Below are 25,798 nucleotides of genomic sequence, written 5' to 3'. Positions count from 1 at the left end.
GCAGCAGGCTGGGCGGGCAGCAGGCAGCAGGCAGCAGGCAGCAGACGGCGGGTGCAGAGCACCAGTGGAAGCCCTTAGGACATGAATCTTCCCACTGAGCCAGTCCCTGGCTGCTCTCTATTCTCCCAGCTATCTCCCCATCTCCCCAAGGTTGCTGAGATCTCTTTGATTAGAGACAGTCACCCCCTCTTACTGGATCAGAATCCTGGTGACTTGTGCATGAATCTTCCCGCTGAGCTAGTCCTCTGGCTGCTCTCTAGTCTCCCAGCTGTCTCCCCATCTCCCCAAGGTTGCCAAGATCTCTTTGATTCGAGACAGTCACCTCCTCTTACTGGATCAGAATCCTGGTGACTTGTGCAATGGGGACCTGGAGAGGTCCCACCTGTTTGTGGTGGTGGAGGAGGTGAGAGAGAAGGGAGGGGGAGAGAACACACAGCACCGAAGGAGCTCTAGCCTCTAGGTCTTTGACAGACAAAGCTACTCCCAAGCACCAGGTGTGGTCTTCCTTTACCTCCTGGCCTTCCTGTGTGAAGTCCATGGAGGATCTCTTGGCATGTAGTAGTGGCAGGGGTGGCTGAGAAAGTTTCTTTTTATTTTGATCTCTGTATGGTTGTGGGAATCTTTCTCCCAGCTGAGGGAACCCATCCTCTGCTCCTTTGTCTCACCTCCCCCGGTTTTTGGTGGGCGTAATGAGCTTCCTCTTGGGGGACCGATTTCACCCATAGGGTGGAGTTGCCGGTAGAGCTGAGCGCTACACTTGGGTAACTCTTTCTGGAGTTGAGCCTGCCCCAAACCAGAAGTCTCTTGCTTTGCTTTCTAAACCGCAGCCAGAATCTGTAATAATCACCTGCCTTTGACATAGAGTTGTTTTGCATGAGGACTAACTTTCACTATTTTTTTGTGTGTTTAGCATTTTATGTTACCCATCCAAAACCCATCCATCTTTGAGATCAGCCTGGCTCACTGTAGGGGAGGAAAAGTAATTTTCCCTCTGCCTTACTGGGTTCTTCACTGAGAGCTCCTGTAATATAAAAGGCAGATTAACAGGAGGAAAACAAACAGAAGTTTAGTAACAGGTACACCTCCTGCATACATGAGACGGATCCAGGAGAACTTGAGGAACTGCCTGAAATGGCCTAAGCCATCACCTTAAATGCATGCTTCGGCTGGGAGGGAAGACCAGGAACTGGGATAAGGTTGTTAATGCAGATTTAAGTTGGGCTCTGGCTCCCTCGATAAGAGTTTCTTATGATTTAGTCTCATCCTAGTCTTCCTGGTACTGAGAAGGGACAGCCTTCCAAGTGGAGACTCTCCTTGTCAATGTAAATTTCCCTTCAGTAACTTCTTGGTTCTCAGAACTTCTCCCCTGCCTGCTGTCTTTAAAAAATAACTAGATCAAGGTAATCTTTATGCCAGAGAAATAGATTTTGGGGTGGCAGATTCCGTTCCCTTCCTTATTAGCCAGGTCTCACAAATTAGGAAGTGAGTCCCAGCCCTGGACAAGGGTTGTACTTTGGAGTTGCGTCATTTCAGCAAATGTATAAGACACAGCAAAAAGCTAAGTTTACTTTTAAATGCATTGAAACACAGGTGCTACTTTTAGGTAGTTGGACCCAGACGTGGTTGGGAAGGGTCGTGGTTGCCCCAGCACGGTGCTCTGGAAGTGGAGGTGGAAGGCTGGGTTTGAGTCCCGGCTCCACCACTGTCTCTTTCCCGGGGACCTTGGCAATTCGTTTCCATAGGCACCCATCTCTGAAAATGGAAGGGGTGCAAAGATGAACTTCAGGAACATTTTAGCTCTGACTCTGAGCTCTTTGACTCTAATGGTTGGTCACTATCTTGAAAGCCCCTCTTGCTAACTCAAGATCTTTTGGGGAGGAAATGTTATTAGATGGGATTGGCAGAAGGTGTTTCTTCCTTAGGTTCTCAAGAGGTTGTGGTGATGGTCCCTTCCACAGATGTTTTTCACAATGGAAACTCACCCACCCTGAGGCCAATCTATAATTTCAGTTCTCAGGGGCTGGGTGTGGTGTGAGTGAGTAACTCTTCTCTCCAAAAGGCTGCTGCATTCCCTCTTTGAATCATGGGGTCAGGGGAGGAAGGTAAATCTCTGCATTTTACCATCCCTTAAAGTGAAGCCAGGCTGTTAAAAGTAAAAACAGAAACATTGACATAAAGACACTCTTTGTACCTAAATATCCCCTCTCCTCTTCCTGGAAGGGAGGGGGGTGGTGGCAGAGAGGCGGGATAAGGGGGCCTGCTAGGTTTAGATTTTGTCTCCATGCTGTTGTGGATTCCAGAAGGCAAAACCATCCTTTTGCTGGTGCCCCTTTAGGGTTGGTTTCTGGCCCTTTATCTGTCTTTCCCCACCCAGCCGCCATCCCCTGGGCCTCCTGTGCCTGGCGGCCCAGTGGCTTTCCTCCCATTGTCTGCCTGCCTCACCAGGACCGGCCTCTGTGTCACTGCTCTAGGCTGTGTGTTTCTGCCGGAAGTCACAGCAGTCTTTCTTGGAAGATGCCCAAGAGGCAGAGAGTTCAGCTTCTCCAGTCACTGGGTTAGAGTAGCTTCCACAGCTGTGAAATGGGAATAAAAATAACCTGGAAGGATCCAGTGGGAAGCATCGAAATACTGAACAAAGTCCAAAACTTCAGCAAAGCAGATAACATCCCCGTCAATCTAGTCACAGTCAAGGTGGGTGGCCTTTCCTTCCACAACTTGCCCTCATGGTTGTGGCTTTTCTGTTGGGCATCTCGGCTCCTCTCCGCTCAACGCGCTGCCCACCGGCCTGTCAGCATTGGCAGCACCTGCCAGCTTGTTGAGATGCAGCATTGACATTTTCACAAAATTCCCAGGTGATTTGCATACACTTTCAAGTTTGAGAAGCCCTGGCTCAGACACCTTTGTTCTGCCCGCCTGCCTTTTGCTCTAGCACCTTCCTCAGTCTGTTCGGTGGTTTTTGCAGACCTCGTCCTCTTGCCCTCCTGAAAGCTGTTGACGGGTCTGGGAGCTCTGACAGCCCCTGTCCCTTTGGGTGTGCAGTTTCCAGCAGCTCTCCCTGGGTGCTGGGGGCGACGGGTGAGGTGAGGCTGGGGACCGAGAAAGCCCCTGGGCCTGCAGCTGCAGGCACCTCCCCCAAGCCTGCTGGCGAGGTCAGCTTTGGGGCACGGAGCCCTCCTTTGTGAAAGGGTGGCAGGGAGCCTCCCTCAGCCATCTGGTGCCTCTCGCCCTGCCCCATCTGTCCCAGCTGGACGACAGGATCAGAATCAGGTTGTAAATGTTGTTTTCTCATAGAAACCCAAGCCATTCTGTAGAACAACGTTATGGTGTATGTTGAAGTTCAAAGAAATCGTTCAGAAAGGGGACTGTGCATTACTTTTGTAGCAGAGAAAAGTTTGCTACAGCTCCTCTGATACCAGGAGGATTGCCTGCTCACCTCCTGCATTCTGATGGGGGTTTGTGGGCATGAGTCGGCCAGGCTGGAGAAGACCTGGCTCCCCGCACAGCTGCAGGGGTGGGGGCTAGCCTGCTGGGACTCTGTTTAGGGACTGAGCTGCTAATCTCCTGACAGACCACTCTCAGCCTTTTTTCCCACAGGACCTACCATTGATTTGCATTAAAAAAAAAAAATTTCTCCCTCCACCCCATTCCTATGTTTTCAGTGCACATAGTTCTATTTATTTTTTTTTTTTTTTGAGCAGGCTTCATTTTTCTTAGCTTGTTTGGGAACTTTGTTTTATTTTCTTTGCTCTGTGACCAGGCCCCCCCACCCCCTGCCCTCCCCAGGGCTGTTTGCATTGCTGGGAGGGAGCCAGAAGCCAGCCTCTGCCCTGGCCTTGGAGAGCTCCCATCCCGGAACAGGAATCTGGGGTGCTCCCAATGCTGTCCTTGGGGTGAAGTGGGTTGGTTGTCTTAAAACACAGGATATCATAGCAGACTGTGCAATGTTGGGTACAGTGGTTTTTAACATTTTAGAACCATAATCTTGATGCATTTCAGGCATGGAAAATTGGAAGAAAAGGAGTCAATATGTGTAATTGTCAGTTCTCTTACATAGTTTGTGTGTGTGTGTGTGTGTGTGTGTGTGTGTGTGTGTTGGCGCCGAGCAGGACGGGGGTGGGGCAAATGCCTACAAAGAGAACACTTCAGGTCTGCATGAGACCAAATCCTTACACCTCCTGTTATCCCCCCCACCCCCCGTGGCCCCTCATGGTGGGGAAGGCTCAGTTCTTGGAGCAGAGCTGATTTCTCCCCAGAGTGGGCCCGCTCATCATCTGGAGCGTCTGTGGCCAGTAGGGCCCCCGCGGTCTCAGCTCTCTGGGGCCAGCTACGCTGGGGTATAGGGACACTGTTGGCAGAGCCTGGCCTGGAGCAGGGGGCACACCCGGGGCCATGCTGATAATCACCTCCGGGAGCCTTGTGGGTGAGATGGTTGGTGGCCTCTGTGTTGCGGTGGCCATGTGGTGTCTCCATCTCAGGGCACGTTGGTGACCGGCTCCATGTGGAGTGCTCTTGTTCACATTTAAAGCAGTCTCTCTGTCAAGCATTTCCTGACCAGCTTCCCGCCTCCTTCTTCCTTCCTGTGCAGGAGGATCCTGCCCTCCAGCACCTTCCTGACTCCGTGTTTTGTAGAAGGAAGTGTGTCCCCGGTCCCCTGAGTCAGGCAGCGGTCTCGCTGGGAGTGCTTGGCCTCCACAGCCTCATTGTGGGTGCCTTGCACGCAGCAGGTGTCCAGACATGTGCAGTCAAGTCGGTGGTGTTTGTCACCCACCATGAAAGCCTTTTCCCTGGGAGGGACTGGCTGAGTGAGTTGGCACACTCGGGGATTGCTCCACAAGTCTTCTTCAGTCGAGGGAGTCTGTGCCCCAGGCCCTTAGCTGAGAATTTCAGAGTGGACAGAGGGCCCAGGTGGATCCCCCTGAGGTCTGGAGGTTTCAGTGTGCTGGCCTCCTGGAGTCTTGTCCCTGTTGAAGATGTCACTGTGAACTGGGCCTGGATTCTCCCCATCTTGTGTACACCCAGCTTCTGTGTGTAGACAGTAGGGCTTCAGAGACAGACCCGCCGTGCTGATGGGGCGCTGGGCACCGTGGCAGCAGGGGCTCCCCGTCCTCCTGCGAGCCGCCATTGTCACCTTCCACGGCAGAGGGGATAGCCGCTGGGAAGACACGAAGGTGCCAGGCCTCCTTTAGCCAGCTTTCCGAGAAGTTGGCGGGCAGCAGCTGAGTGTGACTGGGCCCTGCCTCACTGGGGTGGGCCGGTGGGTGAGCCGCCTGGTGAATCAGCCTCACCGTCTCTCTCTGGGCCCCAGGCTTGCTCTTGTTCCTAACGTGGTATTTGCATTTGTTGTTGTTTGTTGGATGGTTTGTTTAAGGAAAATGGCCACAAGCTCTACATTTTGACTTGAGGCCAGTTATTTTGTAGAATCTCCTTTAACTTGAATTTGTTGGATTTTTCCTTAAGATGAGATTCACATTCTGCATTTTCATCAGGAATACCACAGAAATGAGGTGTCTTCTCAGTACATCCCCTCAGGAGGGACCCGTGTTGGCCTGACTCATTACTGATGATGGAAACAGCGATGACTTAGTTAATAAGGTGGTATCTGCTGGGTTTCTCCACTGCTGAGTTACTATTATGTTCTCTGTAATTAATAAGTGTCCTATGGCGAGATCCTTTGAGATCATGTAAACAGGCTGTTTCTCATCAAACTTTCATCAACTAAATTTAGAGCCCGTTCCTGTCTGAATGTTTGTGTCCCCCAGATTCGCATACTGAAATCTACTGCCCCATTTGACTACCCTTTGGAAGGTACTTAGTTCTGGAGGGTGGAGCCCTTATGAATCAGATTAACACCCTTAAAAGAGACACCACAGAGCTCCATTGCTCCTTCCAGTGTGTGGGGAACACGGCAGAAAGGTACCAGCTTTGAACCAGGAAGAGGGCCCTGACTCGGCCTTGCTGGTGCCTCGATCTTGGACCTCCCCAACTGTGAGAAATAAATTTCCATTCTTTATAAGCTACCCAGGCTGTTTTAGCAGACTTTGTTGTAGCAGCCGTAACAGACCAAAAAAAAAAAAAAAAAAAAAAACCCAACCCACTGATGATTCCTGACACCAGATTCTTGATAATTCTTTCTGTCATGGTGGCTGAACAGTGATATTTTATTTTATTTTATTTTTTAAAGATTTTATTTATTTATTTGACAGACAGAGATCACAAGTAGGCAGAGAGACAGGCAGAGAGAGAGGAGGAAGCAGGCTCCCTGCTGAGCAGAGAGCCTGATGTGGGGCTCGATCCCAGGACCCTGAGATCATGACCTGAGCTGAAAGCAGAGGCTTTAACCCACTGAGCCACCCAGGTGCCCCGAACAGTGATATTTTAATTCCATTAATTCCTTCTGCATTTATCATTTGGCCTTCTGCTGTAAAGGAGAGTTTTGTCTTCTCCACTTGTTTATTTGTCCATGTATTAGTATATATCTGAGCAGACTCATGGATTTTTATTTTATTCAGCGAGTTAAAATCCATTACTGTAATTGTTAGTCTGAGGCTCAGATTCTTGCGGATTGGCCAGCAAGGGTCCCTTCAAACTGACTGCCATGAAGGACAGCTCTTAAAAATGTGAATTTCCAGGTCTGTCACAGTCCTATTGAACTAGTCTCCATGTGTATTATAGAAAAAGCTCCTTAAGTGATTCTGATGTTCTTTGGAATTTGGGATCCCCTGGACCAGGCCCATCATTTTCAAGTGTGCCCCTCGTGGAGCCTCCCCTTTGCTCCCAGACGCCTGAGATGCGTGACCTGCTCTGCCTGTCTCCATGCTGGGTTTCTGGGTCAGAGTTTCTTTGAACAAAACCTCCTGTAGCTTACAAAGTAATAAAAATAGTAAGTTTGAAAATCACTGGATTCGGTGACCTCCATTCTAGGCCCAGCATTGCTCCCGCTGAGCCCTTGCCTCTCCACTTCCCTCCTCTGACCCACTTCCGTCCCTCCCTCTGCTTCTTTCCCGGTAACAGCACTGCGGTAGACAAAGGTCTCTCCTCTCACCAAGATCAACAAGGAGGCCCCTTGGTGCGCCTTAGACTCAGCAGGTTTTGGGCTGTGGGTTTTGGTGGTGGAAACTCCTAACGCTATGTTTGCTAAGTTCAGAGTTTCATACAGGAAACCAAGGCACTTAGAACCCCAGGCACATTGGGGAGCCTGCTGGGGCCCAGAGCAGGTAGCCTGGGCTTCCCTGGACCTCCACATGGATTGAGTGGACATGGAGGCCATCCCTGGGTCTCCAGTCTCTGAAAACGAGAGACTTTTCCCATACCTGTGTGCCGGGGGCATGCTGTCCCCTTGATAAGTGCGGGTGGCTCACCCTCACCCCTGTGTGGCTTTATAGTGTCTTCCCCAGAGGAAGAGTAAAACTTCTGGATACTTCTGAGTGGCTGCTGCCACCGTGTCCAGTTCACACTGTTCCTGGCAGACCCTGACTGTGAGGAGTTGGGTCGTAAGGGGAATGGGCTAGAGTGGGACATAGATACTTTGACTCTGAGTGTGACTCCGAGAGCAGTAGAGAGCCTGTGGATCTGAGTTCTTCCCCTCTCAGTAGGTGGCTGTGCCTTGGGGCTGATTCCACACCATTCCTGTGGGCAATGGGAGAGCCTACTCTGGCCTGCCTTTGTGACCCTCCCGCCCACTGGAACCTCTTCTTCTTCCCTATTCACCTATCCCTTCCTAGACTCATCACCTTAGGCCTGCCTCTTTCTTTGGGCTGAGAATGTTCCCCAGCCCCCAGTGGGCTCTGAGGTCTCCCTTCTCGGGTGCTAGGGATGTCCAGGGATTGAGGCATGCTACCTGGGGGTGCAACAGGGCCCTCAGCTCCTTTGGGAGTAGGGCTGCCCTTCCCTGGGATGGGCTCGTGACTTTGCCAGGTGTCAGTGCTGGGAGCCTCGAAAGCCACATGGAAAGATCGAACCTTGGTGATAGGCCGACTGGAGAGTTGAGTGGGAGAGGAGACGGCAAGGGTGACTAGGGAGGGGTGAGGGTTCTAGATTATGGGTGGATGGTGCTGTCCAGGTACAGCTGGGATATCTGCTCAGGGCCTCACATGGGCCACATCTGGGTGTCAGCAGGGTCGCATTCCTCTCTGGATACTCTGGGGAGTAATCTGCTTTCAAACTCATGTTGGTTGTTGGCAAAACTTAGTTCCTGACTGCTGTAGGACTGAGAACTTGCTTCCTTGCCGACTGTCAGCCAGGGCCACCCTTAACTCCTGCTCCACGTGCACGTGGCTCCTGGAGCCCAGATCTAGCAGTAATGCACCACATCCTTCTTGTACTTGGAACCTGGCTACTTCTGCCCTCAGCTGATAGAAAGCTCTGCTTTTAAGGGCTCACATAATTACGTTGGACCCACTCTGATAATTTCACTATTTTAAGCCAGTTGATCAGTCATCTTAACTACATTTGCAGGCTTATTTTGCCCTTCCTTTTGTATGGTGATAAATCATGCTTTCTGGTTTTTTGCTTTGTTCTGGAAAAAGATGGCAACTAAAAATATTTTGAAGTCTTCTTAGAGATCTTGATAAATTGTTGGATTGAGTGGACACACCTAATTTTACTTTGTTACAGAACCCCACAGAAGTTAAGATAGAGGGAATTTGTATTTTTATTTATTTTTTTAAAGATTTATTTATTTACTTGAGAGAGGGAGAGAGAGCAAGTGTGAGTATGTGGGGTCAGGGGCAGAGGGAGAAAGAGAATCCTCAAACAGACTCCCGGCTTACCACGAAGCCCGACATGGGGCTCAGTCCCAGGACCCTGAGATCACGACCTGAGTTGAAACCAAGAGTCGGCTGCTTAACCAGCTGAGCCACCCAGGAGCCCCAAGATAAAGGGAATTTTTAAAAAGGAAGGAGTCTCTGAGGACAGGGGAATGGGAGAAGACAACAAGAAAAAAATTGCCAGCCAGGAATAGATGCATGAGTGACCGAGTTTAAAATAGAGAAGTTGGTGTCACTACATTGTTACTTCGGGGTTAGCGGGGCAGAGGTGCATCTGAGGTAGCTAAATATAAGAATTATTGGAGAGTAGCTGATGTGGTTTGATACCTAGATTACTTTCCTTCCTCCATGATGCTTGGTGACACCCTTTCCCTTTGGCTGGATATCAGAGATTTATTCTGAAGAAGGAAAAACCTTCAGAAGGTGAGACTCCAGGCATTCCTGGAGGTAAAAGTGGGAGATCACATTCATTCCCCAGCTTTCTACTTCCATTTGGCTTCTAGAACCCTGACATCCAGATCCTTCCCTTCCAGGGAGGAGATTAAAATAAAGGAGACCTCACTGGGGGAACCTGACTGGTCTAGGAGGAAAGGGATAATGATGGTGACGGCTAGGATTTCCTAGCAAAGGCAGCCAGATCAGCCTACAACAGAAACTCACCAGCCCCAGGACTCAGCATTTCCAGCTAGTTTTTAGGCATTTACCCTTCCTCATGGGGATTACTTAATTATGGGGTTTATCAAGGGTTACTAACAACTGAAGAAGCTGCCTAATGTGAAAGGAAGGAAAACAAATAGAAAAAAAAAAAAGCAACTTGAGAGAAACATCCCTATTTAGGAAGAAGAACATTTTGAAAAAAACTTAGACATTTTCTCAGATAAAAGAAATTTCATGTCCATGAAGTAAGAACAGGATACTATTTTAAAAAAGAATATTTTGAAAACAAAATGGTTAAAAGTTTAAAAATTAAGGGAAGGACAAAAGTATCAGAATGATTAAAAGAAAAAGTGGAAGGCGCCTTCCAGGAAACAGATTAAAAAAAAAAAAAAGGTAAAGAGATGGATAATAGAGCAGAAGGATCAGGCAGGGTTCCTGTGTCCACCAATAGGAGTTGCAGAAGGAGAGAACAGAAAGCAATACAAGTGGGAAAAATGATCAAGAAAAATAATTTCCTTAAAGGATATTGGTTTCCATATTGGAAGAGCTCATCAGTTGTTGAGCCAAGTGGGTGAAAATGAACCCAGACCAATGCCCTGAAATTTTTTCCAGGGAGAGAGGGATGATCCTACAACTTTCGAGAGAAAGAAGCACATCAAACACACAGATCAGGAATCTGAGTAGTTTCATGGCTTTTCGGTACACTGGTATATAGAAGATGGTGGAGTGGTGCCTTTGTCATTCTCCGTGAAATTGATTCCCAACTCTGTACACAAACTTTTGTTCAAGGATGAGGGTAGTATAAGATGCTTTCAGACATACAGGGTCCCAAAACCTTGCCTTTTGCACAGAAGGGTTTCTCCACCTGGTGGAGCCAAGACTGCATCTCTCATGGGCTGTATCCCAAATTGAAGTAAAGGAAATTCTGCACACCAGTCCAGCTTGAACTCAGTAAGCTCCAGGAGAGTTTTCTTCTGGAAGAAGAAATAGAACTACAACATCTGGTGTGAATGAATGTACTTAGAGGAGACTTGAACAACTGGCATTGAATTTGGGGTTGAATGTTGATAAATTTATAGGAAATTAAACAAAAATAAGAGGATTATTAATTCCAGAGAACAAAAAGTAGGAACAGTAATGATGGTTTATATGGCTCAGTCTGATGGCTGAAGAGATCATAATAACGTAAACTCTGAAAATCACTCCAGCCGTTGCTGGAGTTTAACTGTAATTGGGATTAGAGATACAGAAAAGGAGAAGAGTAAGGAGCATCAGGGGGACACGCAGTTTCCACGGGAGTAAGGAGAGTTACATCCTTGGGGAGCCTGGGTGGCTTAGTTGATAACCGTTTGGCTTCGGCTCAGGTCATGATCCCACCAGCGTCCTGGGATCAGGCCCCACATCGGGCTCCCTGCTCAGTGGGAGCCCGCCTCTCCCTCTCCCACTCCCCCTGCTTGTGTCCCTGCTCTATCTCTCTCTGTCAAATAAATAAAATCTTTAAAAAAAAGAGAGAGAGAAAGAGTTACATCCTTGCCTTCTAGGGTAGGAAGTTGGTAGGTAACACCTAGAACTGAAAAGCCCTGGAATAGTAACGCAAGTATGTTGTGTACAGAAGTTTCTAAGAGCTATTGTGTGCAGTATAAATACCAAGATCAGCTGGAAGTTGAAAAGGTCCCAAGCTATGGCCCAGGATCTGCTCTTTTTGTCAACACAGTTTTTACAGTGGTTGCTTCTTAGGTAATGTGCAAGCATGATCTTGAAGAAAAAACAAAATACAAAAAACAAACAAAAAAAACCGGAACAGCAAATCTAGAACACAAGGCACCCAATGGGGGAGGGATGGTTTCATGAGGCTCAGTTGTGCATGGGAGTATGTGGGCACTGGCTTGATTTTGTTAGTGTGTTTCTTATTATGGGTCATGGTGAAAATGTGAAAAACAGTGTTTAGTGGTTTCTCATTGCCAGTTCACTTTTCACCCTTCTAAATTGTTCAGATATTTTGCAGCTGAGCATGTGCTGCTTTTTTTAAAATTGAAAATGAATGAAGAGCTCGGGCACCTGGCTGACTCAGTCAGTTAAGTGTCCAACTCCTGGTTTCAGCTCAGGTCATGATGTCAGGATTGTGGGATCGAGCTGCTGTCCGGCTCCATGCTCAGTGGAGTCTGCTTGAGAGTCTCTCCCTCTGCCCCTCCCCCTATGCACTCGTGTGTGCGTGCTCTCTCTCTCAAATAAACAAAATATTAAAAATAAATAAACAGCAAGAGGGAGAAAGAAGGACTCTTACAGCTTGAAATGATCCCAAAGTAGACAAGCCTGGTCTACAGTGGCAGTAAAAGTCCTCACATTTGGAGGCCAGTAACCTCTGAGGTAGGCCCGCCCACCCTTCCCCCCCAGCAGTGGCCAGTTTGCATGTATAATGCAGAGGTGGTAATGGTGAGCACAACAGTGGAAGTGTTTTTAGAGAATCCTCCGCCCCATGTAGCCATTTCCACACTCTTATATTTCGTTTTGGCCTTTAACCACATGCTTACAAATTGTTCCGTAATTGCAAACCATGATGTTCAGATTTCATACTTAATGCATATTCCTTTTCCTCTGTTGGTTTATTTTCTGGAGGCAAGTTCTTAGTCATGACTTTATTGGATTAAGGGTATGACTTTTTTTTTTTTTTGGTTTTGAATATCTCTAAACATATTGCTTGCCCAAGGGTAGTCACGGTCAACTCTGCTGCCAGCGACCAGGTACGAACTTGCCACCCTCACCAGGGGCTTGCCTGGAGTAGTGCCGGTGTTGTTGCTAAATGGTGGTACATGAAATAGTGTTTCTATGTTGTCTTTTGGTGTCCCGTGCAGTGGTGTTGAGCATTTTGCCAAGATAGTTATAGTGTCCATTCATTTCATATAATGTACATAGCCTTTGTCCTTGTGTCTAACACTGGAGTCTTTTAAGTATAGATTTTTATATATTGTAGATTTTTACCCTTTGTCATAACTGCTGCAGCTGCTGAAAACATTTGTATTTCTTTTTATGTTAATGTTATTTTTAATTGTATGAGAATCTGAAAACTATCTGTTTCATATTGATATATATATATATATATTTTAAGATTTTATTTATTTGACAGAGAAATCACAAGTAGGCAGAGAGGCAGGCAGAAGGGGAAAGGGAAGCAGGATCCCTGCTGGGCAGAGAACCCGATGAGGGGCTCGATCCCAGGACCCTGAGATCATGACCTGAGCGGAAGGCAGAGGCTTAACCCACTGAGCCACCCAGGCGCCCCTCATATTGATATTTTTATACTTTGTATTTTTTCCCTGTTGGATCAAAAGCGAAGGAGATTTCCTGAAATGCTCTGTTATTTTGTGCATGCTTGCAACCTTAAATATTTGGATTTATTTTGGCTTATTAGTTAGTTCTCAGACTGCTAGCCAGCTCTCTCAACACTATGACGTGATTGTAACCTTCCCCTTTATTTTGAGATGTACATGTTTTGACAAATACTTTGTCATGTAAATGCTTTCTTCTGTTTTAATAAGTTTGGGAACTGAGACAGTTTCAGGACTTGGAAACTGTCCAAACCTTTCCATCACCTCCTTCCCTCGTTACCTCCTTTAGTTTATGCCCTGGGATGCACCCGTGTGGAGACAGGATCTTTCTGTGACATTGAAGTTCAGGATCTGCCTCTCCACCCTCCGGCCAGTGGGATAGAGAGCAGTGCAAGGGTGAGAGGCAGCTTTTCCCCCCTGCTCCTCAGGTTCACAGTGGGGCGGGGGTGGGGAATGGGCCAGCTCTCCCCACCACATGGTTAGTTGAGTGCCTTATCTTCCCATAGCGAGGAATAAACAAGGGGGTGGACAAAGACTGAACTGTTTCCCCTCCAGTTTCCTCATTTGTGAGTCGGATGGGGAAATGCTGTCACTGGGACAGCCCCACCCCAAGGCCAGAGGGTTATCTTGGTTCAACAGCAATGGTGTGATGCCTGGTGTGAATGCTCTGGGTTGTGCATGGCAGGTGTGTAGGAGACACATATGAGTGTGGTACACTGCGTCGTGGTTGCCTAGGGTGCTTCTGGTCCTTCCCCGGTGTGGACCTGGCTAGTGTAATTCCAGATGTCTGAGTTTCCAGGAAGTGAGGGCTGGGAGGGTATGTCCTGGGTGTGGAGATTCTCTGGGTGTGGATTTGGATGGACCCTGATGTCTGTGAAAGCAGTCTTATTTGGGTGGCTTTGTGTCTGTGGGGTGAGGCCTTCCGGGCCACATGAAAGGGGGTGAAACCTATGGTAAGGGTGGCCAGGCGCCCTGTGGAGAATTCCCCCCTCCAGAGCCTGCAAGCCCGTGGGGTTCCTGTGACCTTTCTCTGTTCTCCACAGTTAATTGGCCAGGGCTGAAGAGCAGGGATCTCCAGGTTGAGAGTCCCCGTATCACCTTAGGGTAATCATTTCTCAAAGGCTCCAAGCAGGGGGCAGGGATGAGGTTGCCAGTACTGAGGAAAACAGAGACTTGTGCTAACTAGTCGGTTTCTCTGTGGAGGAAGAAGGGAGTCTGACTTCGCTTCATAGCTTTTAAGAGCTTTACCATGGTTAAATGATGCCCAGGGAGTACTCTCTGGGACTCTTGAAGTTTGGGGTACCGTGCCTGGGCAGCCTTCCCCGGTTTGTGGGGCCCAGTTCTATGGGAAAGTTATGGCCATCCTTCTAGGCTTCTCTAAGAACCATGAAGAGGAGGCGGTGTTTGACGATTCCAAGAAGCAGGATTGTCTTGTCCATAAAAAGGAACAGGGTTTCTACCTTTTAGAACATTTTCCTGACTTCTAGGCCATTTCTGGCCAAGTTGACAGTTCTCTGTCATAAACTTACCTGAGTTTTAAGTTAAAAAATGTTTTTTCTCTATATGCATGAAGCCAGTCACCTGTAGTTGGAGAAAAACCCAGTGCTTTGGGGGTTTTGTCTTGTGTGAAACACAAATGAGTGAATGTTGGTTCCCTTTAGTTAATTGCCTACCGCCAGGCATCCCGACCCTACCTCTGGTCTGTGTGCTGGGCTGTGGCTAGCACAGTCCTTCTACCTTTGCAGGCGGCCCTTGGTGCCCGGGCTGATACCTGGGACGTTAGGCTTGTCAGAATCACCGGGGAATTTATCAAACATGCCAATTCTCGGCCTCAACCTGCACCTACTTCTCAGGACCTGCAGAGGGTAGAGCCCTCAGATCTGTATTTGGAAGGAGGCATGTGATGCTGCCAGCAGGGTCCCTCAGCACCAGGGACACTAGGGATCAGTTTGTTGAGGATGCAGGAACTTGCCCAGGGGCCTCTTGTGTGTCCTGTGTCCATGGTGTCCCTTGGTGCCTGGGATTGCATTCGTACTCCCTTCTTGAAGGGGACTTGTGTGGAAGTCCTGTGCTGAGGGTGCGGCGGGGGCTTCTGGGTCGCTGTCCCCTTCCTGGCTGGTTTTGGAGGCCGGATGGGCCAGACTCTCCCATCACCCTCTGAGGGAGGAGGTGAGCGAATGGTGGGTCCAGGCTGCTGCGCCTGTCAGTGCCGCCCTGTGGCCAGGAGGGTGAGCGGTCACAGCACCCATTCCAGAAGGGTGGGGTTTGCGTGTCCCTGCTTGGCATCACTTGCTCAGAACATTACAAGCCCGTGGTCAGTCCACCGAGGCCACTCCCAGGAAGGGATTTTGCAGCAGCCCTTTCTTGACAAGGTGGCAGCCACTGGTTTCTTCCTGGCAGTTGTGGGTGAGTTGTGTCTTCAAGGCCTGAGTAGCCTTTTCTGTTTTTGCCTCCCCCCTGCACCCCCACCGCCCGCTCAGCCCCAGAAAGTGGGAGGAGAACAGGGGCTGGGGTGAGTATTCTCCTGGGAGCCCTAGGTCCTGCCTGCCCCCCAGGGATCAACTTGAGACCCCCACCCCCTTCCCCACCACAGAGCCTCTGTTTCGGCAGCAGGGGGTGGTGGAGGATAAGGGCCCACCTGGATTGCTGTTGGGTTCCAGAAGGAAAGTAGTAGGGGCACCTGGCTGGCTCAGTCGGTTGAGCATCTGCCTTCGGCTCAGGTCATAATCCTGGGGTCCTGGGATCAAGCCCCACATCGGGACTCCCTGCTCTGCGGGGAGCCTGCTTCACCCTCTCTCTGCCTATTGCTTCCTGTGCTTGTGTTCTCTCTCTCTCTCAAATAAATAAAATCTTTAAAAAAATAAATAAAAGTTGGCATCCTCCATTCTTTAAAAAATTCTCTTCTTCTTTTGGCTGCTTTTAGAAAGTTGACTTAGCGTGATTCTTGCCCAGTCTGTAGCTGGCACTGATAGTAAAGTGATGCCCGGACTCGTGCAGGAACATGGGAACAATTTGGAGACTTCTAAAGTCTGTGTGTGAGCCTCGCCTTGGCTCTTCCTGGGGGAGGAGTTTTGGGGGTTTTGCATCCACACGTATCGTCTTACCACCCCCTGTCTGCCCACAGGTCCCGCTTCTCGGAAGATGCACTATTATAGATACTCTAACGCCGAGGTCAGCTGCTGGTACAAGTACCTGCTCTTCAGCTACAACATCGTCTTCTGGGTAAGTCCCCGAGAGCAACCTTCGTCCCCTGCCTTGTCCTTTATTCAGTGGATCGCATTCTTCATGCACTGCCAATTGGCGAGACCTGCTGTGAGGCTTTGGGGGAGACGGCGGGCAGGGCGAAGAGCCCCTGCCTAGGCAGAACCAGTGACAAGTTAATGCTATACAACAGGCTGCTAAGTACTGTGATGGAGATAGCTTGCGTGATCAGAAACCAGGCTAATGGACCCCTACCCCAGCCTTGGAGGCTCAGAAACACTTGGAGCTCTGGCCCACATGCAGGTCTGCTTTCCGCCTTCCCTGCCCTGGGGATGCTCCCAACGAGACCTTGGCAGCGGGGCACTTTGTGCCCCTTTGACTATGGGCCAGGTGTTGTTCTGCGCTCTGGGAGGTAAGAGTGCGCTAGGGCAATAAAGCCCTTTCCTTACGGTGCTTGTGTTTAACCAGTAATGACATTAACCTCCTGAGCAACAGAGCAGGGAGGGAGAAGCTTCTTGGCTAGGGAGGTCAAGGGAGGGCACTCCAAGGAGATGACTTAAGGGCTGAGACCAGTGTACCCGTGAAGACACAGCCAGTAGGGGTCTGGGAAGAAAGCTGCAGGCTGGAAGAGCAGCATCTGCAAAGGCCCTGAGGCAGAAATGCACTTGGCATGTGCAGGGGACAAAGAGAAGACCATGTCGCTGGAGCTCAGTGAGTACAGGGGGAGGGGACACAGGTGAGGACAGAGACATGAAGGAACCAGGTCATGTAGGACCTTACAATGCTCAGTAAGTAGGTGGAATTATTTTCTACTTCTTTTAGTAATTCTTGGTTTTGGTAGGTTACGAGTTTTGGAATGATTCTGGAAAGTGAAGGGATGGGTGTTGGTACCATGTCCTGAGAATTTTGGGACAGAAGTGTTAGAATGGTCTCTTGGCCACATGAACATGTCCATCTCCCATGTCTGTGACCATCCTAGAGATGAAAGTCTTGGCCACATCAGAGAAAGTTGAGGGGGGGGGCAGCTAGATGAGATCACGGAGGGGGAGTGTGTTGACTGAGAAGAGGAGAGGTGTGACTATGGAGTCCTGGGTTGCTAGAGGTGAAGCAGCCTCTTCCTTGAAGAGGAAAGTCTGCTCCAGAGTTGGCTGTGAATAAGCGGGCTAAGGGGAGGCCAGGAGACTCTGTATTGCAGAAGCCTTCCAGGTAGAGAGGAACAGTTAGCTATGCACAGGGAAGTAACATAGGATGAGGACAGAAAATTGGCATTGGCTTTGAAGAGGTAGAGGTTGTTGGTGACCCTGGTCAGAGCCGCTGTGTGTCCTGGTTGGGGGGATGGAAACCCACCTGGGGTTGGCTGGGGGGCCAGCGGGATGTGAGGCAGTGGAGACTGTGACTCAGGATGGTTCTTTCAAGGACTCTTGCCTTAAAGAAGATCAGAGAACTCGGGCACTGGCTGGAGATGGTCAGGGCATCAGGGGAGGTAGCACAGCATGTGTGTGTCACCAGTGGGCCCGGTCCAGGGAGAAGCAGACACTGAGTCTTTGCGGGTGGGTGAGGGGACGCGATCGTGCACCTACAGCAAGCGTTGCTGGTCAGCTTCAGGATTTGGGGGGGGCGTGCATAGAGAAGGAGGGACAGAGTGATCGGCCTTCATGCCACATTTTGCTTCTACTGCAGATGTTACAATGCCCTGTTTGGACCGGAACTCTTGCAAACAGGGCAGATCACTAAGACTTCTCAACTTTTACCTTTGATTTCATATAGCATCATCAACTCCTGATGATTTATCTCAAAGTTTTAGAGGGTTTCTGTTCTGGAGAAACAGGGTGGGTTTCAGTGGCTTGAACACTCACCCCACATCTTTTTCTTTGCCTGGATAACCTGTCACCAGCAACTTCATCATTTCCCTTGAAATAAGGCAATATAGGACAGTCGATGTGGTTCCTGTGGGATTTTCCTAATGAGAGGCCTGTGACTGCCTCATTCGTGCTGTGTATGGCTAACTGGACCTGCCCTGCTCCCTCCCTGGCCCCACCTGGAGGCCCTGCCCACCAGCCCAGTGTATGGCAGAGGGCCCCCTGGCCTTGGCAGGCAGTCTGACACTTTGGTCAGTTGGATACCCAGGTGACATGTTGTTCTCTCCCACCCCCAGGCTCTGCTTACTTGGTCTTGTGCCTGTCCTCTGAAGGTCATCCTGAATTTTGCAGCGAGAGCAAAACTTCTCACTGCTGTGGCTGAGGGCCCGCTAATCTCCATTTCTTCACATTCTTTTCAGAACAGATTCTTTGCTCTTGGGAAGCTTCCCAACTTGCCCAGTAGTAACAACTCGGCAGCACCAGATTCGAATACTGGAGCTCCTGGATCCGGAATGGTAGCAAGTTTGCTTGAGTGAAGGGTGCTACCGTGTTACTCCATTCTGCAGGATTGACAAGTGTGTGATCAAGAGTCTGTTTCTCAGTTGGTGTGCCCGGGGGCCAAGCAGGAAGGGACAAAAGGAGCAGTCAGGGAAATGAGGCACAAGAGAGCTGGGGGGGAGAATAACCCAGATGCCTCCCTTCGGGGTCCTTGGCACTGATTGCTCTCTTCTTCTGCACCAGAGCTCAAGTGTGTGGTGAGGCCTGAGAAGCGGGGTGCAGGGCCCTCTGGGAGACACAGGGTAGGTGCAGTGGGAGGCCCACACCCAGGTGCCGGGCTGGACTTGCACCCACACTGAGTGGTCCTGAGGAGGCTTCGTGTTTTGGTGAAATGCTGATGTCACAGGCCTGCCTCCTGCCTCCCAGAGTCGCTGGAAACATATACAGTCATGTGCCAAGCCTTACTTCATCTGCGAAGTTTTCTCTTTGAAATGGAAGAAGTAACCAAAATCAAACGATCTAACAGCCCCCCCCCATGTTCCCATCACCTTGCTTCAACATCGATCAACTCCTAGCTGATCCTGTTTAATTTATATTCCCTCCCCACACCCCATTCCACCCGTTATTTTGAAGTAAAGCATAGATAATCATTTTGCACAGAGAGTTTTTGTGTTTGTTTTGTTTTGACGAGGGGACAGTGAACAGAGGGATGGCATTGCAGCTTTGTGGGCAGACCTGGGCTTGGCAGCAGGTTCAGATACACGGACAGCAGCCTGTCGTTTCTCTGACCCATGCTGGGAGCCAGAACAAACAAGGCTGTGTTGAGCACTTTGCCCCATTCAGAATTATTTGCATACTGACATACTTCATAGCCAATACCTGCACACTCTACCAGGGTTTTTAAAGCTCTCTCCCTCGGTTCACAGCTGAGATTTTCCCAAGGGACTGTTAAATACTCTCTTGAGAGGACAAATGGGGACGCAGTCAGTGTCTATACGGAGTGAGCAGGGAGCTGGGCTTCATAGGGTTCATCGGGGAAACAGTACTTCTAGATGACGGAGTGTTGTGAGGGCATAAGCACTTTCTCCTTAAAAAAATGTATTTATCGATGTATGTATGTATGTACGTATGTAGGTTTCATGCCCAACATGGGGCTTTAACTCATGACTCCGAGATCAAGAGCTGTGTGCTCCACTAACTGAGCCAGCCAGGTGCCCCTTTGCCTTTTTTTTTTTTTTTTTTTTTTTTTAAATCATAGTCATTCTTTGGTTTATTAGTGAGCTCTGTTTCAAGTGCAGAATGTCATTTTGTCTTAAGAAAATGTAAATCAAGGGGTGCCTGGGTGGCTTAGTCGGTTGAGCATCTGCCTTTGGCTCAGCTCATGGTCCCAGGGTCTTGGGATCCAGCCCGGGGTCTGCTTTTCCCTCTCCGTCTGCCCCTCCTCCCTGCTTGTGCTCTCAAATAAATAATTAACTTAAAAAAGAAAATGCAGATCAAAATGGCAAGAAGATACCATTTTGCTCCCATTGGGATGGCTATTATTAAACACACAAGCAAACACACAACGCCCACCAAAATAACAGATGTTGACGAGGATGTAGAGAAATTGGAATCCCCGGGCACTGTTGGTGAGAATGTAAAATGGTGCAGCCACTCTGGAAAAGAGTATGGAGGTTCCTCAGAATGTCAAAAAATAGAATTACCATAGGATCCAGCAATTCCACTGTGGACATAGACCCAGAAGAATGAAGAAGCAGGGTCTCAGAGAGTAGTCTGCTCACCTGTGTTCACAGCAGCATTATTCATAACAGCCAAGAGACAGAAACGGCTCAGGTGTCTACCCACAGATGAATAGAGAGACAGAACACGCTCTGTGCATGCAGCGGGATCTTTCTCCGCCTCAAAAAGGAAGGAAATTGTGACACACATGCTACAGCACGGGTGAGATCCAAGGATTTCATGGCAAGTGAAATAAGCCCATCACAGAAGGACAGATCCTGTGTGGCCCCACTTAGAGGCGGTCCCGAGAGTAGTCCGGTTCCCAGAGATGGACAGGAGAGGGGGGTTGCCAGGGGCAGGGGGAGGGGAGAAGGGGAAGTCAGTATTGAGGGGGTACAGAGTTCCGGTTTTGGTGGCACTGTTGCTCAACACTGTGGCCATGCGGAGTGCCACTGAGTCGGCCTCGAACAGATGGTTCAGGCGGCTCGTTCCGTACTGTCTTTGCTTTCCCACGATTCAGATTAGAAACCTGTCTCCTCTGACTGGCAGAGGACGGGCCGCTGGGAGAGGGATACCCTAGAGGAAGGGCTGCGGGGGGTCCTGTTTTTTGTTCTCGCCCCACCTGGTGCCACCAAGAATTCGAGCCCTCCTGGTCTAGCCGAGTGAATCCCCTGGAGGGGACGATTCAGAGGATGTCTGCAACCGTAGGATCGCTTCCCACCACCAGCTTCGAGTTTGACCTGTGAAGGTTCAGATGAAGCCCTTGCCTGGATCTATTTCAGAGGCGGATGAACGGTGAAGAACTGAGGCCCCTTGTGGCACAGACAATGAGCCCGTGTTCTGTGGACAGGAGAGCCCCCTGCCCCTGGCCTTCTCGGAGACGTGGGCAGGTTTGAGCCGAGCCGCTGTTTTGCTGCTCAGGGAGTGCAGGAATTAGCTTTGGAGCCTGTAGGTGAAAGGGGAGCCACAGGCGTTTGTACTCTGTGGCCAGCGTGGCTTCAGGTCCCTTCCTTCAAAGCCACAAAGACCTCCCAGGAGCAGGGCGACAAGTCAGGAAACTTTTAAGAGTGAAAGAGCGGTTATTAAGAATTCTGCCCGAATGACAGGCCTGTCCCAGGCAGACCGGGATAGGTCTGAGAGGCAGAGCAAGTCTGACCGGGAAGGCGTGAAAGGTCAGCTCCCTCCCCCTGCCCCCAGCACCTTTGTGGATAGAGGATCTAATTCTCTTTGGCCTATACGGTGTACCTTCTTTGATAGGGGGCTCCCCACATCCCGTGTTGAGCTCAGGTCTCTGCATCACTCTGATCTAGAATGGCCCTTATCTGAGCTGAACTCTTTCCATGTAACACCACATCCCAAGGCTTGACCGCCCGGTCTCAAACGCAGTTTCTCTGCTTCTGTCTCTGGGTAATGAGTACAAAGAGAAAGTCTAGGGCTTTAATAATGTGTGTAGTGAAATAAAAATAATATTTTCACTTCCGTTGCTGAGAAATGATAACTGTTTCTCTTCAAGTTTTATTTAACAAACGTTTGTAGTTGCATGGAAATTCTAGAAGACTGCACAAGGCACCCCAGCTTTACCCCGTCCCGTCCACGTGCTCCATCCTGTCTGCAGTCGAGGACACTTTCCCATCTTTGTGAGAGCAACCTTGCGGTCATGAGTTCTGTGTTTTCATGTCAGCATCTGCTAGCATAGAACGTTCTAGGTTGCCACATAGTCTTCTTCTTGTATTTTTGGAAATTCCCATATTGGACATTTCGGTTGTTTCCAATTTTTTTTACTATCCTAGATAAGGATGCAGAGATTAGTTTGGTATAGTACAGATTCTTCCCTTTGGGCAAGGGAAGGAAATTATTTGCTGGGATAGATTCCCAGGAGTGGGATTAAATGGGTCAGAGAGTGTGTATGTTGTTTTGACCTGGCTGACACATTTATACCGTCAAAATTACTTCTCTAGAAGGGTTACCCCAATTCATAGGAAATAGATCGCCTTATCTCCTGGGTGTGTGTATGTGTATTTTTCCATAGTTGCACTTTCCAAGACCAAGGGCAAAGATTGCTTAATCAGGGATTCCACTAGAACACCCTGGTGCTACTCCCTGCGGGGCTTCAGCTCCTGCTCTCACTTGGGCATGTGGGAAACCAGGATCATCAGCAGGGTTTTCCAGTGGAGGCTGTTCACAGTGCACTGTGGTCATTGCCAAGTGCACATGACTATTATACACTCCCAGGATTGGGGTCAAGTCTAGCCAACCAGTGATGTGTGTAACTCTGCATCCTTCCCTAGTAGATAGCTGGCATGACCCGTCTACTGATTTGTCTTGTGCGCAGGAGTGCCCTCTGTTCCCATCTTGGTTCCCATCTTCCCATCTTCTTCTCTCTCTCTCTCTTTTTTTTTTTTTCACCCAGAAACACTTTTAAAAATACCACCTCTATTGAGGTGTAAATTTGATAGAATAATACTTACCCACTACCAGTGTGTAGTTCGGTGAGTTAACAGCTGTATACTCCCATGGAACCCCTGCACCCCAGTGAACATATAAAACCTTTCTATCACTCCCGAAACTGTCCTGGGCCCCTCTGTAGTCATTCCCTCCCACCCCATCCTCAGGAAAACCATCCATCCGCCTCCCATCGCTCTATGTTAGAATGGACTCTTGGATCTGACTTCTTTTAGTTTAGATGGTGCTTTTTCTGTTGTTCTTTTGTTCTGAATTTCATTGATATCTTTAAAGACTTTAAAAAGTATTTTTAAATTTTATTTTTGAAAAAAAAAAAAAAAAAAATAAATTTTATTTTTGAAAAATTATAGTAAAGCATACAGAACGATTTAGAATTGTAGCCATTTTTCCATGCACAGTTCAGGGGCCTTAGGTCCATTCATATTCTCCTGCAGTTGTTACCACCATCTATCTTAAGTCTGTTTCATTGATTTCTGCTCCTATTATTATTATTATTTTAAATTTTTTTTAGAGAGAGAGAGAGAGAGTGCGCCTGTGCAATCAGAGGAGGAGGGGCAGAGGAAGAGAGAGAATCTTAGGCACACTCCCCATTGAGTGCAGATCTCGACACAGGGCTTGATCTCACGACCCTGAGATCATGACTGGAGCCTCAGTCAAGAGTCAGAGGTTTAACCAACTGAGCCACCCAGGTGCCCCTGCTCCTATTTTTATTTCCTCACTTCTACTTTGGGATTACTTTGCCTTTTTTCTAGCTGTTTAAGGTAGATTAGATCATTGATTTTAGATCTTCTTTCCTAGTATGGGTATTTGATACTCTTTTCTGCATCTCACGCATTTTGAAACATTTTCTTTCATTTGGTTAAAATATCTGGTGTATGTGTACTCTGTATGTAATGTGTCCTTTCTTCCCCCTCCTGGCTCACTTCCATAGTTTCTCTTTATTACTGGATTTCAGCAGTTTTCTTATGATACAGGCTGGTATGGTTTTCTTTGTTTATTCTGTTTGGGGATCATTGGGCCTTTGGGTTTGTGGGTTTATAGTTTTCATCAGATTTAAGACTACTTTGACTATTATTTCTTCAAATATACACCTCTCCCTTTTCTTCAAATATACATATTTCTTCAAATATACATCTCTCCCTTTTTCTTCTCAGATTGCTTGTTATTTCGTGGGTCACTGAGGCTCTGTTCAATTCCCCCACCCCTCCCCTTCAGTTCAAATAGTTTCTTTTGCTTTGTCTTCAAGTTGACTGATCTTTTCTCCTATAGTGTCTAATTGCTGTTAAACCCATCTAGTGAATTCTATATTTCCACTGTTGTATTTTCTATTTGTAATAGTTCCATTTGACCTTCTGTTTTCTATTTCTTTCCTCATTATGTTTATATTTCCTTTTAAATCCCTAAGGGTGTGTACAATGATCTGTTTTCATGTCTTAGCTAATTCCACCTTCTCTGTCATGTTTGTGTCTTTTTCTAGTTACTGAATATTTTTCCTTGTTATAGATCACATTTATTTCCCTTCTTGCCAATCTAGTAAATTTTTGTATTTTTTCTGGTAAATTTTTTATTTTAAGTAGGCTCCACACCCAACATGGGGCTTGAACTCACAGCCCTGAGATCAAGAGTCCCACACTCTACCTACTGAACCAGCCGGGCACCCTGTCTAGTAACTTTTGATCAGATGCTAGATATAGTTTCTCATTTAAACATCTTCCTGTTTCGGTCAGCTCAGGCTGCCATACCAAAATACCATCAACTCATTGACTTAAACAACAAAAATGTAATTTCTCACTTTTCTGGAGGCTGAAAGTCTGAGATCAGGGTGCTAGCATGGTTGGGTTCTGGTGAGGCTCTCTTCCTGGCTTGCAGATGGCTGCCTTCTTGCCGAGTCCTACGTGGCAGAGAGAGGTCTGGTCTCTCTTCCTCTTAATAAGGATACTAATCATGGAGGCCCCACCCTCGTGATCACATCCAGCCCTAAATACCTCCCAGAGGCCCACCTCCAGGCACCGCCACATTGAGAGTTATAATATTCCATCGTGGGGATGGATCCCTTGGGATTTTGTTCTTATAGTTTCAGGCTATTTATTATGACCTGTTCCAGTCATAAAGATGACCAGGTTGGAGACTTGAATTATAGGGATACCCAGGGTTCGTGGGACCAAGCTGAAGGAAATCATGTCTTTGGTCCCGAGGTCTACGTGGTTTTAGTGTGAAAGTTCAGCGCAGCATTCATCAGACTGTGGCTCACAAGCCTGGCTGGCTCTTGGCCAGGTTTTGCACGTACAGCTTTATTGGAACACAGCCCTGCCCATTCGTTAACATGTTATCTGTGGCTGCTTTTCTGCTATAAAAGCAGAGTTGAGTGCTTGAAACAGACATCAGCACAAAGCTGAAAATGTTTACTGTCTGGCCCTCTACAGAAATGTCAATGCTGGCTTCATATTTCGGTTTTGCCCCACTGTTCCTCACTGAACTGTGCCGGCAGTGGAGACTGTGGAGACTGGGGTGAAGGTGGGGCTGAGGCTCAGTTGGGGTTCCTTCTCTCCCTTGCCTGGAGGGCTGCTTCTAACTTCCCTCAGATGACTCTGCCCTTCTCCTTCCTTCCTCTTGAAGGCCTTGACACAGTCATTCCTGGGCGGGGCTTGGTGGGGGTCGGCTGTCTGTTATCTGGAAACTCAGAGACATCTGTGGAAACTGCCCCCAGAGCCCTCTGGGTAGTCTTACCCCTCCTCTCCGGGGCCCCTAGCATCTGTTTGCTGGCTGTGCTGGAAAGGGCACACACACTTCTTATTCTCAGAGCCACCCTTCCGGCAGGAGGAAAGCTGGTGTGTGATAGCTGTGTGACCCCATCTGAGGCACCACCCGGCCTGGGCTCCGCTCCCCACTAATGAGGAAGCTGGGCTCCAGTGTCCCTTCCGGCTCCAGACCTTCCAGACTTCGAGCGAGAAGTGGCTTAGTTTTTACTCTTTGAATGTGGGACTGTTTGAAAGTGGCCTTCCCTGGACTCTGTAGGGCTCAGAGTGGCTACAGTCCTGAAGGGCGAGGTTTCCTGGCCCGGAGAGAAGTCTTGAGACTCACTCTCAGCCCCCTGGGCTCTCAGGGTCAGGTTGAGTATAGAGTTGTTGTCTTAGGACAAAGGCTAGGGCTGGGTTACTGGGGGGTGCGGCGCAGAGAGTCAGCAAATGCTGATGGCATCTGGAAGGCCCCTTGATGTCTCTGCTTTGCTCCCCCCCTCCCTTGCAGGAGGGCAGGGCTCCCCTGGACTAGCTCCATGTCCTGAGGTAAGCATGTCACTTGTGTTACACTT

The 25,798-nt window shown here is 48.7% G+C and overlaps 1 protein-coding gene across 4 annotated transcripts in view; it reads left to right on the top strand.

Annotated features, from left to right (window-relative positions):
- The window catches only part of TSPAN14 (tetraspanin 14), a 58,170-nt gene that overhangs the window by 16,210 nt on the left and 16,162 nt on the right, over positions 1-25,798 (top strand). For all 4 annotated transcript variants that reach the window (XM_059169753.1, XM_059169752.1, XM_059169755.1 and 1 more), the window contains exon 2: positions 15,873-15,970. In XM_059169753.1, the coding sequence (XP_059025736.1) occupies positions 15,873-15,970 (98 nt within the window). The remainder of the gene's footprint in view (positions 1-15,872; positions 15,971-25,798) is intronic.

This window comes from Mustela lutreola, chromosome 4, assembly GCF_030435805.1.
Source record: "Mustela lutreola isolate mMusLut2 chromosome 4, mMusLut2.pri, whole genome shotgun sequence".
Classification (NCBI taxonomy): Eukaryota; Metazoa; Chordata; class Mammalia; order Carnivora; family Mustelidae; genus Mustela; species Mustela lutreola.
This window is presented reverse-complemented; position numbering and strand designations above follow the sequence as displayed.